This window comes from Taudactylus pleione, unplaced genomic scaffold (assembly GCF_031769625.1).
Source record: "Taudactylus pleione unplaced genomic scaffold, aTauple2 ptg001142l, whole genome shotgun sequence".
Taxonomy (NCBI): Eukaryota; Metazoa; Chordata; class Amphibia; order Anura; family Myobatrachidae; genus Taudactylus; species Taudactylus pleione.
In genome coordinates, this window is record NW_028285543.1 from 762501 (window position 1) to 780768 (window position 18268).

General features: G+C 46.5%; 1 protein-coding gene across 5 annotated transcripts in view; it reads right to left on the minus strand.

Moving 5' to 3' along the window:
- The window catches only part of LOC148453488 (uncharacterized), a 47001-nt gene that overhangs the window by 1405 nt on the left and 27328 nt on the right, over window positions 1–18268 (minus strand). For all 5 annotated transcript variants that reach the window (XM_088462065.1, XM_088462063.1, XM_088462061.1 and 2 more), the window contains 2 exons: window positions 4575–4670; window positions 1–1231 (listed from right to left, as the gene is read on the minus strand). The exon at window positions 1–1231 is cut by the window's left edge. In XM_088462065.1, coding sequence (XP_088318191.1) covers window positions 1–1231; window positions 4575–4670 — 1327 coding nt within the window. The remainder of the gene's footprint in view (window positions 1232–4574; window positions 4671–18268) is intronic.

The following is an 18268-nucleotide window of genomic DNA, read 5'->3' on the forward strand; positions in this document are numbered from 1 at the left end:
TTGGGGTCACTCTCGTTACATGGATGCTGGGACTTCTTATTATGGGACAATACCTCCATATTGCTTCCAGCTCCTCCTTCATAAATGAGGTATTTTTCAAGCATGACTCTTCTTGGTTTGTGGGTCATTTTTTTCCCCCCTCTATAGCGTTTCCGGCAATGACGCCCTGGCTGGTAGCATTTGGCCGTCTCCTCTATCTCGGATTTGACATGTAGGGGTTCAGCTGCTGAAGGAGATTCTTCCAGTCCTTCCTGCTCGGTATTTGCTCCCCATGAGGGTGGATTGTTCTGGGTGAAGTTATACGCAATATCTTCCCCATCCTTCCTCTTGCACATGTGAAGAGTCTTCCGGCGATGCGACTTCTTGTGTTTCACCAGGGTAGAGCTGCGGCTGAAGCTATTGCCACACTCGATGCATATATACGGCTTCTCGCCACTGTGGATGCGCAGGTGTAAAGAGAGATGCGAATGCTGCACAAAGCTCTTGCCGCACTCTCTGCAGGTGTACGGCTTCTCCTTGGTGTGGGTTCTAGAGTGAGTCACCAGGTAAGTGCTGCGACTGAAGCTCTTGCCGCACTCCGCACAGGTGTACGGCTTCTCTCCTGTGTGGGACCGGACATGGTTGTTATAATCTGAGATCTGAATAAAACTCTTCCCACAGTCAGCACAGGCGTACGGCTTCTCCCCGGTGTGTATCCTCTGGTGCCGGATGTAAGCCGACTGGCACGGACATGTTTTACCACATTCCAAGCAGATATAGATCTTCGCGTTGGATTTTCTCTTTACGTTTGATTCCACATTGACAAATGGATATTGGTTGCCGACAACTTCACCAACAAAACTTGCCTGAAAGTCCAGCTGGTTATTCATGCAGTCTTTTGCACCAGTTTCGGTGGCAGTAGATGTGGTCAGTGCAATGCCCAGACTGTCCGCGCTCTCGGCAGTGTCTCTGCTGAATTTAGGTCTCTCTGCATCAGGTCTGGAACAATTATTTGAGGTCTCCGTTGCAAGACTTCGGAGATGTGCAATTATACTGGTGATGTCACTGGGGCTGCGATCTCCCTGGCTGACTTTGTCCAGCGAGGAGGCTGTAGGAGCTGCTGGGAGACTGCTGGAGCTGCACACTCCCCAGGCCGAGTCACGAGGAAAGCACGAGGACAGGTCAGAGTTCATTAGCGGAAGAGAATGCGATGATCCCGGGCAGTTCTGGCTGACGTTCATGGAGCTGCTATCTAACAGAAGAAACAAAGGACACCATTACAGATCATGTAATAGCAGTAATGTCACATGCTCTCATAGTAACCATACCCCTGAGATACTCCTGCCCATTACATCCTATGATAGTAACCATACATCTGGGATACTCCTGCCCATTACATCCTATGATAGTAACCATACCCCTGGGATACTCCTGCCCATTACATCCTATGATAGTAACCATACCCCTGGGATACTCCTGCCCATTACATCCTATGATAGTAACCATACCCCTGGGATACTCCTGCCCATTACATCCAATGATAGTAACCATACCCCTGGGATACTCCTGCCCATTACATCCAATGATAGTAACCATACCCCTGGGATACTCCTGCCCATTACATCTTATGATAGTAACCATACCCCTGGGATACTCCTGCCCATTACATCCTATGATAGTAACCATACCCCAGAGATACTCCTGCCCAATACATCCTATGATAGTAACCATACCCCTGGGATACTCCTGCCCATTACATCCTATGACAGTAACCATACCCCTGGGATACTCCTGCCCATTACATCCTATGATAGTAACCATACCCCTGGGATACTCCTGCCCATTACATCCTATGATAGTAACCATACCCCTGCCCATTACATCCTATGATAGTAACCATACCCCTGCCCATTACATCCTATGATAGTAACCATACCCCTGTCCATTACATCCTATGATAGTAACCATACCCCTGCCCATTACATCCTCAGATAGTAACCATACCCCTGGGATACTCCTGCCCATTACATCCTCTGATAGAAACCATACCCCTGAGATACTCCTGCCCATTACATCCTATGATAGTAACCATACCCCTGGGATATTCCAGTCCATTACATCCTATGAGAGTAACCATACCCCTGGGATACTCCTGCCCATTACATCCTCAGATAGTAACCATACCCCTGGGATACTCCTGTCCATTACATCCTATGATAGTAACCATACCCCTGGGATACTCCTGTCCATTACATCCTATGATAGTAACCATACCCCTGGGATACTCCTGCCCATTACATCCTCAGATAGTAACCATACCCCTGGGATACTCCTGTCCATTACATCCTATGATAGTAACCATACCCTTGAGATACTCCTGTCCATTACATCCTATGATAGTAACCATACCCCTGGGATACTCCTGCCCATTACATCCTATGATAGTAACCATACCACTGGGATACTCCTGCCCATTACATCCTCAGATAGTAACCATACCCCTGGGATACTCCTGCCCATTACATCCTCTGATAGTAACCATACCCCTGGGATACTCCTGCCCATTACATCCTATGATAGTAACCATACCCCTGGGATACTCCTGTCCATTACATCCTATGATAGTAACCATACCCCTGGGATACTCCTGCCCATTACATCCTATGATAGTAACCATACCCCTGGGATACTCCAGCCCATTACATCCTATGATAGTAACCATACCCCTGGGATACTCCTGCCCATTACATCCTATTATAGTAACCATACCCCTGGGATACTCCTGCCCATTACATCCTATTATAGTAACCATACCCCTGGGATACTCCTGTCCATTACATCCTATGATAGTAACCATACCCCCGGGATATTCCTGTCCATTACATCCTATGATAGTAACCATACCCCTGGGATACTCCTGCCCATTACATCCTATGATAGTAACCATACCCCTGGGATACTCCTGCCCATTACATCCTATGATAGTAACCATACCCCTGGGATACTCCTGCCCATTACATCCTATGATAGTAACCATACCCCTGGGAAACACCTGCCCATTACATCCTATGATATTAACCATACCCCTGAGATACTCCTGTCCATTACATCCTATGATAGTAACCATACCCCTGAGATACTCCTGTCCATTACATCCTATGATAGTAACCATACCCCTGCAATACTCCTCTCCATTACATCTTATGGTTACTATCATACCAAAGCCCATTACATCCTATGATAGTAACCATACCCCTGCCCATTACATCCTATGATAGTAACCATACCCCTGGGATACTCCTGCCCATTACATCCTATGATAGTAACCATACCCCTGGGATACTCCTGCCCATTACATCCTATGATAGTAACCATACCCCTGGGATACCCCTGCCCATTACATCCTCAGATAGTAACCATACCCCTGGGATACTCCTGCCCATTATATCCTCTGATAGTAACTATACCCCTGGGATATTCCTGTCCATTACATCCTATGATAGTAACCATACCCCTGGGATACTCCTGCCCATTACATCCTATGATAGTAACCATACCCCTGAGATACTCCTGCCCATTACATCCTATGATAGTAACCATACCCCTGAGATACTCCTGCCCAATACATCCTATGATAGTAACCATACCCCTGGGATATTCCTGTCCATTACATCCTATGATAGTAACCATACCCCTGGGATACTCCTGTCCATTACATCCTATGATAGTAACCATACCCCTGGGATACTCCTGCCCATTACATCCTATGATAGTAACCATACCCCTGGGATACTCCTGCCCATTACATCCTATGATAGTAACCATACCCCTGGGATACTCCAGCCCATTACATCCTATGATAGTAACCATACCCCTGCAATACTCCTCTCCATTACATCTTATGGTTACTATCATACCAAAGCCCATTACATCCTATGATAGTAACCATACCCCTGAGATACTCCTGCTCAATACATCCTATGATAGTAACCATACCCCTGGGATATTCCTGTCCATTACATCCTATGATAGTAACCATACCCCTGGGATACTCCTGCCCATTACATCCTATGATAGTAACCATACCCCTGGGATACTCCTGCCCATTACTTCCTATGATAGTAACCATCCCCTTGCCCATTACATCCTATGATAGTAACCATATCCCTGGGATACTCCTGTCCATTACATCCTCTGATAGTAACCATAACCCTGGGATACTCCTGCCCATTACATCCTATGATAGTAACCATACCCCTGGGATACTCCTGCCCATTACATCCTATTATAGTAACCATACCCCTGGGATACTCCTGCCCATTACATCCTATGATAGTAACCATACCCCTGGGATACTCCTGTCCATTACATCCTATGATAGTAACCATACCCCTGGGATACTCCTGCCCATTACATCCTATGATAGTAACCATACCCCTGGGATACTCCATCACTCGGATAGTAAGTAAATCCCTGGAGATACTCTGGGCATACCCTGACAGTCCCCATACCCATGTCATGCCCTTGCTACAAATAACCCTCCTGTCCTATAATAGTAATCTGCTGAAATTGGTTTTATTATGCCTACTACTCACCAACTGCTACGCTTGTCTGAACGTTGTCGACACAGGGTTCTTCTACCCGCTGTAACATTGGCGCAATCTCACCCTGCCCAGCTGGCGTTTCAGTTCCTAGAATGAGACACAGGAGTGAAACGTTTCGGAAGCAATCCAGAAACCCTGTGAACGCCATACGAGAAGACTTGTGTGGTCACTGGATCTGGGGACACTCCTGGGTGGGTGTAGACCATTAGTACCTAGGGTTTAATCTTATCCAAATATGTAATAATGGCAAATACAGACAAAGATAGACAATGGTGCTTCAACCTCACAATACTAAATCGCTATTACTATATATAACCTCACAATACCAAATCAGTATTACTATATATCCTCACAATACCAAATCAGTATTACTATATATAACCTCACAATACCAAATCAGTATTACTATATATAACCTCACAATACCAAATCAGTATTACTATATATAACCTCACAGTACCAAATGAGTATTACTATATATAACCTCACAATACCAAATCAGTATTACTATATATAACCTCACAGTACCAAATCAGTATTACTATATATAACCTCACAATACCAAATCAGTATTACTATATATAACCTCACAGTACCAAATGAGTATTACTATATATAACCTCACAGTACCAAATGAGTATTACTATATATAACCTCACAATACCAAATCAGTATTACTATATATAACCTCACAATACCAAATCAGTATTACTATATATAACCTCACAATACCAAATCAGTATTACTATATATAACCTCACAGTACCAAATCAGTATTACTATATATAACCTCACAATACCAAATGAGTATTACTATATATAACCTCACAGTACCAAATCAGTATTACTATATATAACCTCACAGTACCAAATCAGTATTACTATATATAACCTCACAATACCAAATCAGTATTACTATATATAACCTCACAATACCAAATCAGTATTACTATATATAACCTCACAATACCAAATCAGTATTACTATATATAACCTCACAATACCAAATCAGTATTACTATATATAACCTCACAATACCAAATCAGTATTACTATATATAACCTCACAATACCAAATCAGTATTACTATATATAACCTCACAATACCAAATCAGTATTACTATATATAACCTCACAGTACCAAATCAGTATTACTATATATAACATCACAGTACCAAATCAGTATTACTATATATAACCTCACAGTACCAAATCAGTATTACTATATATAACCTCACAATACCAAATCAGTATTACTATATATAACCTCACAATACCAAATCAGTATTACTATATATAACCTCACAGTACCAAATCAGTATTACTATATATAACCTCACAGTACCAAATCAGTATTACTATATATAACCTCACAGTACCAAATCAGTATTACTATATATAACCTCACAATACCAAATCAGTATTACTATATATAACCTCACAATACCAAATCAGTATTACTATATATAACCTCACAATACCAAATCAGTATTACTATATATAACCTCACAATACCAAATCAGTATTACTATATATAACCTCACAGTACCAAATCAGTATTACTATATATAACCTCACAATACCAAATCAGTATTACTATATATAACCTCACAATACCAAATCAGTATTACTATATATAACCTCACAATACCAAATCAGTATTACTATATATAACCTCACAATACCAAATCAGTATTACTATATATAACCTCACAATACCAAATCAGTATTACTATATATAACCTCACAATACCAAATCAGTATTACTATATATAACCTCACAATACCAAATCAGTATTACTATATATAACCTCACAGTACCAAATCAGTATTACTATATATAACCTCACAGTACCAAATCAGTATTACTATATATAACCTCACAGTACCAAATCAGTATTACTATATATAACCTCACAGTACCAAATCAGTATTACTATATATAACCTCACAATACCAAATCAGTATTACTATATATAACCTCACAATACCAAATCAGTATTACTATATATAACCTCACAATACCAAATCAGTATTACTATATATAACCTCACAATACCAAATCAGTATTACTATATATAACCTCACAGTACCAAATCAGTATTACTATATATAACCTCACAATACCAAATCAGTATTACTATATATAACCTCACAATACCAAATCAGTATTACTATATATAACCTCACAGTACCAAATCAGTATTACTATATATAACCTCACAATACCAAATCAGTATTACTATATATAACCTCACAGTACCAAATCAGTATTACTATATATAACCTCACAATACCAAATCAGTATTACTATATATAACATCACAATACCAAATCAGTATTACACCTAGCCTATCCCATCAGCTACAGTCCTGGCCACTAAGACATGTCACCCCCCTCCTCCCATTATCACCATATAAATGTCACCCACCTCCTCCCATTATCACCATATAAATGTCACCCCCCTCCTCCCATTATCACCATATAAATGTCACCCCCCTCCTCCCATTATCACCATATAAATGTCACCCCCCCTCCTCCCATTATCACCATATAAATGTGTCACCCCCCTCCTCCCATTATCACCATATAAATGTGTCACCCCCCCTCCTCCCATTATCACCATATAAATGTAACCCCCCCTCCTCCCATTATCACCATATAAATGTCACCCCCCTCCTCCCATAATCACCATATAAATGTGTCACCCCCCCTCCTCCCATTATCACCATATAAATGTCACCCCCCTCCTCCCATTATCACCATATAAATGTCACCCCCCTCCTCCCATTATCACCATATAAATGTCACCCCCCCTCCTCCCATTATCACCATATAAATGTCACCCCCCTCCTCCCATAATCACCATATAAATGTGTCACCCCCCCTCCTCCCATTATCACCATATAAATGTGTCACCCCCCCTCCTCCCATTATCACCATATAAATGTCACCCACCTCCTCCCATTATCACCATATAAATGTGTCACCCCCCCTCCTCCCATTATCACCATATAAATGTCACCCCCCTCCTCCCATTATCACCATATAAATGTCACCCCCCTCCTCCCATTATCACCATATAAATGTCACCCCCCTCCTCCCATTATCACCATATAAATGTCACCCCCCTCCTCCCATTATCACCATATAAATGTGTCACCCCCCCTCCTCCCATTATCACCATATAAATGTCACCCCCCTCCTCCCATTATCACCATATAAATGTCACCCCCCTCCTCCCATTATCACCATATAAATGTCACCCCCCCTCCTCCCATTATCACCATATAAATGTGTCACCCCCCCTCCTCCCATTATCACCATATAAATGTCACCCCCCCTCCTCCCATTATCACCATATAAATGTGTCACCCCCTCCTCCCATTATCACCATATAAATGTCACCCCCCTCCTCCCATTATCACCATATAAATGTAGAGATCCGGAGCCAGAATAGTCCATTGCGATTACGTTTGAACCATCACAGAATACAGTGCTCTCCCCAGAATATTTTTCCAGCCGGGTGGCATCAAGAAGTAGCCGGGTGGGGGTCTTCGCAATAAAAAATTGTTTTAAACCCTGACATTATAATGATTTAAACTTGAAATAACATTTTATATATTAATTCTCCTCTTATTACAGGCCCAGTCATCTGATTATGAAAAAGCTGCAAAGTCTGTATGATCTGGTCCTTTGTATACAGCCCCCAGATTCGGTCGCACTTGCAGGCTCCCAAAGTGCTGGGTGGTGCACCCGCCAAAATCAGCCTGGGGAGAACACTGAAATGAGTGACAGGTATGAATGTTTTGGGGTGCTAATGGGGGGGTTAGAAGAACGCAGGCGTATCTGACAGTTAAAACGCTGTTTCGTGTGCGCGCATAAATTCATGCAAACCCGTATTTGGGATTGGCGAGACCTGAGGCGCGGAGTCAAGCGTGCCGGCGGTGTTCACCAGGGGCCCCTGCAAGGAGGTATGGACGGCTGCATCCAACACGCAGGTCACAGCCCTCAGACCACGTTCCCCAATACAAGTGCTGCTGAGCTCTGGATGGAGAAGAGTACGAGGAAGACGTACAGCGTAGTGGACAGGCCGGGTCAGAACCAAACAGACAAAGGACAGTACCAGGGAGCAGACGTGTGCAGGTCACGGAGGATAGCCAAGGTCAGAACCAGAATACCAAGATCAGTACCGGGGAGCAGACGTATGCAGGTCACAGAGAATATACAAGGTGAGAACCAGAATACCAAACACAGTACCAGGGAGCAGATGTATGCAGGTCACAGAGGATAACCAAGGTCAGAACCAGAATACCAAGATCAGTACCAGGGAGCAGACGTATGCAGGTCACAGAGGACAGCCAAGGTCAGAACCAGAATACCAAACACAGTACCAGGGAGCAGATGTATGCAGGTCACAGAGGACAGCCAATGTCAGAACCAGAATACCAAACAAAGAACCAGGGAGCAGACGTATGCAGGTCACAGAGGATAGCCAAGGTCAGAACCAGAATACCAAGCACAGTACCAGGGAGCAGACATATGCAGGTCACAGAGGATAACCAAGGTCAGAACCAGAATACCAAACAAAGTACCAGGGAGCAGACGTATGCAGGTCACAGAGGATAACCAAGGTCAGAACCAGAATACCAAGCACAGTACCAGGGAGCAGACGTATGCAGGTCACAGAGGATAACCAAGGTCAGAACCAGAATAGCAAGCACAGTACCAGTGAGCAGACGTATGCAGGTCACGGAGGATAGACAAGGTCAGAACCAGAATACCAAGCACAGTACCAGGGAGCAGACGTATGCAGGTCACAGAGGATAACCAAGGTCAGAACCAGAATACCAAGCTCAGTACCAGGGAGCAGACATATGCAGGTCACGGAGGGTAGCCAAGGTCGGAACCAGAATACCAAGCACAGTACCAGGGAGCAGACGTATGCAGGTCACGGAGGATAGACAAGGTCAGAACCAGAATACCAAGATCAGTACCAGGGAGCAGACGTATGCAGGTCACAGAGGATAGCCAAGGTCGGAACCAGAATACCAAGCACAGTACCAGGGAGCAGACGTATGCAGGTCACAGAGGATAGCCAAGGTCAGAACCAGAATACCAAGCACAGTACCAGTGAGCAGACGTATGCAGGTCACGGAGGATAGCCAAGGTCAGAAACAGAATACCAAGATCAGTACCATGGAGCAGACGTATGCAGGTCACGGAGGATAGCCAAGGTCAGGACCAGAATACCAAGATCAGTACCAGGGAGCAGACGTATGGAGGTCACAGAGGATAGCCAAGGTCAGAACCAGAATACCAAATGCAGTACCAGGGAGCAGACATATGCAGGTCACGGAGGATAGCTAAGGTCAGAACCAGAATACCAAGCACAGTACCAGGGAGCAGACATATGCAGGTCACAGAGGATAGACAAGGTCAGAACCAGAATACCAAATTCAGTACCAGGGAGCAAATATGTTCAATTGATGGTATCCATTTTCAGAGAATAGCCCTATATAGCCTACTATGGGCTCCGATGTGAACAAGCTCTTCTGTGAAACGCGCGTCATCAGCCAGCGCCAACACCAGGATTCCGGGTATCACTAGGGCGCCCATGTGACCCTGTTTTCGACGGCCGCTATACAGCTCATCGGGACACCGTTCCCGCACATCTCTCCTCTGTCTGATCCTCCCTCCAGGGAAATAGGTATTTCTGCCGGCTCTCTCATCCCGCTCTCTCCGGTGATTCCTCTCTCTGGCTCTCTCATCCCGCTCTCTCCGGTGATTCCTCTCTCTGGCTCTCTCATCCCGCTCTCTCCGGTGATTCCTCTCTCTGGCTCTCTCATCCTGCTCTCTCCGGTGATTCCTCTCTCTGGCTCTCTCATCCCACTCTCCAGTGATTCCTCTGGCTCTCTCATCCCGCTCTCTCCAGTGATTCCTCTCTCTGGCTCTCTCATCCCGCTCTCTCCGGTGATTCCTCTCTCTGGCTCTCTCATCCCGCTCTCTCCGGTGATTCCTCTCTCTGGCTCTCTCATCCCGCTCTCTCCAGTGATTCCTCTCTCTGGCTCTCTCATCCCGCTCTCCGGTGATTCCTCTCTCTGGCTCTCTCATCCCGCTCTCTCCGGTGATTCCTCTCTCTGGCTTTCTCATCCCGCTCTCTCCGGTGATTCCTCTCTCTGGCTCTCTCATCCCGCTGTCCGGTGATTCCTCTCTCTGGCTCTCTCATCCCGCTCTCTCCGGTGATTCCTCTCTCTGGCTCTCTCATCCCGCTCTCTCCGGTGATTCCTCTCTCTGGCTCTCTCATCCCGCTCTCTCCGATGATTCCTCTCTCTGGCTCTCTCATCCCGCTCTCTCCGATGATTCCTCTCTCTGGCTATCTCATCCCGCTCTCTCCGGTGATTCCTCTCTCTGGCTCTCTCATCCCGCTCTCTCCGATGATTCCTCTCTCTGGCTCTCTCATCCCGCTCTCTCCGGTGATTCCGCTCTGCACTGTATAAATACAACAGGGGGAGACCGGAGCTAGCAGGGACAGCAGAAACCGGCAAAATCTACATTGCTCTCTACCCGTCTTTCTACTGTGCACCCAGGAGGTCTCCATTTCCCTGTGACCCGTTCAATACCTCTAGGCAAACGGGGACAGGGGTGAGAGGTCTTCCTCCATTAGGGCAGAGTTCTCTTTTTCTTTCCAGCTAACATTTGGTCCTTTTCTATGCCCCTTGCACACTGCATGTATGTTTGTTAAATCACCTTGTAATGAGGATCGCTAGTATTTGGATACATTATTAATGCTTTATTCTGCTGGATAATTGTAGGATAACATCACGTGCACACAGAATAGGCTTTTTGCATGTATTACGGATATGTATAATATCACCTTATAATTCAGAGTGATGCACACTGGATGTATTTTTTTATTGATAGATTTGATAACCTAGGATTGAGAGAGACACTGAGTACAGGTTATTTTCACCGTTTTCACCGTTTTCATCCAGCACCCCTATCAATTATAATAATATACAATCTGTTAATAGGACATAAGAAAAGGGCTATTCTCTGAGAATGGATCCCATCTACTGAACATATTGTAATGTTATATGTGGGGAAGCGTTTCCTCTGACTGACCAGGGTAATGAGGAGACTGCGATTACATGCGCTGTACTTAATAACCAATCCTATATAATGGGTATATTTCACCTCTTTATGTACAAAGAATGATCTGTATAAATGGGTAACATGGGATTGAGAATGATGAATAAGATATGAACATGATACTGATACTACAGATCATATATACCGATTGAGCCTTTATTCTATTCTGAACGTAAACTCTCCTATTATGGAGATCATATTGTAGCAATATAAATGCAGGAATTGCTAAACAGATAAATCTTGTGTTTATATATATATATTTTCTGTCTTAAAGGATATGATTAAAAGTTAAGTTTTATAGAACTGATTGATATATCTAGAGTGCATCGCATACTAGGGGTCGATATAAATGAAGTGCACGTGATCTATCTTTATGGACAATGATATACGGCGACTAAATGAATGACCTATATTATGGCGTGACCTGTAGAAAGACCGTGCGGTATCAATACATACATTATGGTGTAATATCAGCCGATGGGCACATGGTAATGTATTATTGTATATATTCCTGAGACAGCACCCAGAGGTGCCTGGCGCTGCTTTACTATTACTTTGTACGGTGAGGTTTTGGCGCTGGACGCCGGTAACAGGAAAACCTGTCCTGCAGGCAATCAGCCACTACCTCTGTGCTAGGTGCTTGGTCCCTGCCCCGCTCAGCTGAGGAGAGAGACAGAGACAGACAGAGGGCTGGATTCAGACCCACATGTAATACACCGATATTTACGCAGATTGAGCGATGGTTAACCATTGCATCTGCGTGAAAGCCGCACTGCGCACGTGCAGAGATTGTACTCGCAGAGCGACAGGTAGTCAGAGTTTGGGGGGAGGTAACTGGGGGTGGTTAGAATAAGCATCCTACCGCTACCCTGCGCCTATCTGCCTCCTACCTGCTGCCGTCCATCTATCCGCACTTCCTGCGGCAGCTTCCGGTCCTCTGTGCTAGGATCCTGCTCCCCCGACGCTGGACTAGTTTTGCAGCCGCCACTGGGTCCCGGCCTCCTTCTTCAGCGTAACGTCTCCTGATGCCGAGGACCTCCGCACTCTGCCTCTCTGTCGCGCTGCACAGATACATTCTGCCCCCAACTGCTGCTCTTACTGCCTCCTGTGATCAGGTTACTGTGTTGGGCGGCTGACTCACTAATGGGGGGCATCCACTAGACGATTTTATCCCTGTCCAACCTCTTAACGATTTTCCCTTGAAGTTTCCCTTGAAATATGATCTTCCACTCTGAACAATTTGCAAAAGATCTAACGATAAACTATGTTGTTTTAATCTGAGATTGAGAGCTTTTAGCTATAGTGGGCAGATAGTGGTTCATTGTTTGATCGTTCAGTGTGAACGATGTGTAAACAATCAAGTGAAATTGACCTGCATGTTCAGTAGATGGAGGAGACGATCAAACGACCAGCGGGAGCGCGCATCGTACATCGTTAGAAACAATTACTGCACGATTTGCAAACGATGTTTGAACGATTATCGAACGATTTTAACATTATCATTCAATCGTTCAACTTTATCGTCTAGTGGATACCCCCCTTAAGGCTCCTCAACCCCGGCGCTAAGATTCTGGACCCCGGTACTGAGGTCGCCCTGCAGACGCTGCAGGGTTCTACCCTCTACTGCCACAATCTCAGGTACTGTGCAGTGTTTTGCCCCTGGGATACCCTCCTGGTTAGTGGCTGAGTTACCCCGGTGTGAGAGGCTGGGCTGTATAATCTGCAGCAATCTCAGGTACTGTGCTGTGTTGTGCCCTGGGATACCCTCCTGGTTATTGGGCTGAGTTACCCGGTGTGAGAGGCTGGGCTGTATAATCTGCAGCAATCTCAGGTACTGTGCGGTGTTGTGCCCCTGGGATACCCTCCTGGTTAGTGGCTGAGTAACCCCGGTGTGAGAGGCTGGGCTGTATAATCTGCAGCAATCTCAGGTACTGTGCGGTGTTGTGCCCCTGGGATACCCTCCTGGTTAGTGGGCTGAGTAACCCCGGTGTGAGAGGGTGGGCTGTATAATCTGCAGCAATCTCAGGTACTGTGCGGTGTTGTGCCCTTGGGATACCCTCCTGGTTATTGGGCTGAGTAACCCAGGTGTGAGAGGCTGGGCTGTATAATCTGCAGCAATCTCAGGTACTGTGCGGTGTTGTGCCCCTGGGATACCCTCCTGGTTATTGGGCTGAGTAACCCCGGTGTGAGAGGCTGGGCTGTATAATCTGCAGCAATCTCAGGTACTGTGCTGTGTTGTGCCCCTGGGATACCCTCCTGGTTATTGGGCTGAGTTACCCGGTGTGAGAGGCTGGGCTGTATAATCTGCAGCAATCTCAGGTACTGTGCGGTGTTGTGCCCCTGGGATACCCTCCTGGTTATTGGGCTGAGTAACCCCGGTGTGAGAGGGTGGGCTGTATAATCTGCAGCAATCTCAGGTACTGTGCTGTGTTGTGCCCCTGGGATATCCTCCTGGTTAGTGGCCTGAGTAACCCCGGTGTGAGAGGGTGGGCTGTATAATCTGCAGCAATCTCAGGTACTGTGCGGTGTTGTGCCCCTGGGATACCCTCCTGGTTAGTGGCTGAGTTACCCCGGTGTGAGAGGCTGGGCTGTATAATCTGCAGCAATCTCAGGTACTGTGCGGTGCCCCTGGGATACCCTCCTGGTTAGTGGCCTGAGTAACCCCGGTGTGAGAGGGTGGGCTGTATAATCTGCAGCAATCTCAGGTACTGTGCGGTGTTGTGTCCCTGGAATACCCTCCTGGTTAGTGGCTGAGTTACCCCGGTGTGAGAGGCTGGGCTGTATAATCTGCAGCAATCTCAGGTACTGTGCGGTGTTGTGCCCCTGGGATACCCTCCTGGTTATTGGGCTGAGTTACCCGGTGTGAGAGTCTGGGCTGTATAATCTGCAGCAATCTCAGGTACTGTGCGGTGTTGTGCCCCTGGGATACCCTCCTGGTTAGTGGGCTGAGTAACCCCGGTGTGAGAGGCTGGGCTGTATAATCTACAGCAATCTCAGGTACTGTGCGGTGTTGTGCCCCTGGGATACCCTCCTGGTTAGTGGCTGAGTTACCCCGGTGTGAGAGGCTGGGCTGTATAATCTGCAGCAATCTCAGGTACTGTGCTGTGTTGTGCCCCTGGGATACCCTTCTGGTTAGAGGCTGAGTTACCCCGGTGTGAGAGGCTGGGCTGTATAATCTGCAGCAATCTCAGGTACTGTGCGGTGTTGTGCCCCTGGGATACCCTTCTGGTTAGAGGCTGAGTTACCCCGGTGTGAGAGGCTGGGCTGTATAATCTGCAGCAATCTCAGGTACTGTGCTGTGTTGTGCCCCTGGGATACCCTCCTGGTTAGTGGGCTGAGTAACCCCGGTGTGAGAGGCTGGGCTGTATAATATGCAGAAATCTCAGGTACTGTGCGGTGTTGTGCCCCTGGGATACCCTCCTGGTTATTGGGCTGAGTAACCCCGGTGTGAGAGGCTGGGCTGTATAATCTGCAGCAATCTCAGGTACTGTGCGGTGTTGTGCCCCTGGAATACCCTCCTGGTTAGTGGGCTGAGTTACCCCGGTGTGAGAGGCTGGGCTGTATAATCTGCAGCAATCTCAGGTACTGTGCGGTGTTGTGCCCCTGGGATACCCTCCTGGTTAGTGGGCTGAGTTACCCCGGTGTGAGAGGCTGGGCTGTATAATCTGCAGCAATCTCAGGTACTGTGCTGTGTTGTGCCCCTGGAATACCCTCCTGGTTATTGGGCTGAGTTACCCCGGTGTGAGAGGCTGGGCTGTATAATCTGCAGCAATCTCAGGTACTGTGCGGTGTTGTGCCCCTGGGATACCCTCCTGGTTAGTGGGCTGAGTTACCCCGGTGTGAGAGGCTGGGCTGTATAATCTGCAGCAATCTCAGGTACTGTGCGGTGCCCCTGGGATACCCTCCTGGTTAGTGGGCTGAGTTACCCCGGTGTGAGAGGCTGGGCTGTATAATCTGCAGCAATCTCAGGTACTGTGCGGTGTTGTGCCCCTGGAATACCCTCCTGGTTAGTGGGCTGAGTTACCCCGGTGTGAGAGGCTGGGCTGTATAATCTGCAGCAATCTCAGGTACTGTGCGGTGTTGTGCCCCTGGGATACCCTCCTGGTTAGTGGGCTGAGTTACCCCGGTGTGAGAGGCTGGGCTGTATAATCTGCAGCAATCTCAGGTACTGTGCTGTGTTGTGCCCCTGGAATACCCTCCTGGTTATTGGGCTGAGTTACCCCGGTGTGAGAGGCTGGGCTGTATAATCTGCAGCAATCTCAGGTACTGTGCGGTGTTGTGCCCCTGGGATACCCTCCTGGTTAGTGGGCTGAGTTACCCCGGTGTGAGAGGCTGGGCTGTATAATCTGCAGCAATCTCAGGTACTGTGCGGTGTTGTGCCCCTGGAATACCCTCCTGGTTATTGGGCTGAGTTACCCCGGTGTGAGAGGCTGGGCTGTATAATCTGCAGCAATCTCAGGTACTGTGCTGTGTTGTGCCCCTGGGATACCCTCCTGGTTAGTGGGCTGAGTAACCCCGGTGTGAGAGGCTGGGCTGTATAATATGCAGAAATCTCAGGTACTGTGCGGTGTTGTGCCCCTGGGATACCCTCCTGGTTATTGGGCTGAGTAACCCCGGTGTGAGAGGCTGGGCTGTATAATCTGCAGCAATCTCAGGTACTGTGCGGTGTTGTGCCCCTGGAATACCCTCCTGGTTAGTGGGCTGAGTTACCCCGGTGTGAGAGGCTGGGCTGTATAATCTGCAGCAATCTCAGGTACTGTGCGGTGTTGTGCCCCTGGGATACCCTCCTGGTTAGTGGGCTGAGTTACCCCGGTGTGAGAGGCTGGGCTGTATAATCTGCAGCAATCTCAGGTACTGTGCGGTGTTGTGCCCCTCGGATACCCTCCTGGTTATTGGGCTGAGTTACCCCGGTGTGAGAGGCTGGGCTGTATAATCTGCAGCAATCTCAGGTACTGTGCGGTGTTGTGCCCCTGGGATACCCTCCTGGTTATTGGGCTGAGTTACCCCGGTGTGAGAGGCTGGGCTGTATAATCTGCAGCAATCTCAGGTACTGTGCGGTGTTGTGCCCCTGGGATACCCTCCTGGTTAGTGGCTGAGTTATCCCGGTGTGAGAGGGTGGGCTGTATAATCTGCAGTCGGTCTCTGCTCCCAGACTGTCATCCCTGGCTGCATAAGGTGTGCTGGTCCGTCTGGTCCGTCTCCTCGCACGGCACACAGTCAGACATGGTGCTGAAGATTACACGTCCTACATATGTGACCCTGCAGTAAATATATTGCTCCCTTCATCTCTCAGTATAGTGAGTTGTTTAATGTCCATACAGTGTCCTACTAGTTACTGGCATTTATCCTGTGCACTTCTTTATAACAGGATTTAAGGGTCTGGATAAGTTGCCACTGACTCAATCTACCCTCATTAACAAATAGAAGCCCACTATTATTGCACCCATTTGTATTTTTTGGGGACTTTGTTGATGTAGGATTTACATACATACATACATACATATACATATATATATATTACTGCAGCAGATCTTGCTTTCCAGATTTTTGTGAAGTAATAATAATCGCCATCAGGTGGATTTGGAGGACTTTGTACGCACTTGTTATAATATAACTCTGATATTTATTTTTTCCTATGCTGGATTTATTTGCTGTTTTAGTACCAGTGATTATGGTTTAGTTTATTCATCTCCTGCTCACCTGGAATATACCTCACTATACCGGCATTGTCTTTTTTGTGTTTGCCCTATACCATACATAAGTCTACGGCTAAAGGAAGTAAAAAAAAAAAAGTACCCAACCAGGTATCATACAACACTTCCCTCGCTCTGACTCACGTCAACGGTGAGAATCTCCTCCAGCCTCCCCTGCAGGCTCTCAGGGCCCTGATCTCTCACCTGGACACACTTTTGCTACTCAAAGTGACATCCAATCCATGATTGCTGACCTCAGTAAATCTCCTACCGCAAATTTCCACCAACTATCTGTGGACCTTAAAAATGAGATCACTACACTTAATGGTCGCATTTCTGAGGTGGAGACTAAAGTTGAATCTAACACCAGAGGCCTAAGAGAAATATCTCAGGACACAGACTTTCTATAGAAGGAGCTTGCTTTTCTTCTGGAAAACAGAGAACGAAGGAACAATCTTAGGATTGGTCATATCCCTGAGTCTGTTTCCTCTCAATAATTGGAGCCTTACTTGCATAGACTCTTTCTAATGATGGTTCCTACCCTTAAAGCTGGCCACACACTAGACCAACTTACATCCAACCAGCCAACTTGTTGATTGGTTGGAATGAGAATCTGGTAAGGGATGAAAGCAAATGACAATCAGCAATTTGCTCCCAAATGCCGGAAAATGGACCAAAACTGTTGTTTATTAAATGTTTGATCTCAACAATTTGTTCAAACTTGTCTGACGCCATTTTCATCTGTTTTCTGGCATTTAGGAGCAAATTGCTGATCATCATTTACTCCCATACATTACCAGATTTTCATTCCAACCAAACAACAAGTTGGCTGGTTGGATGT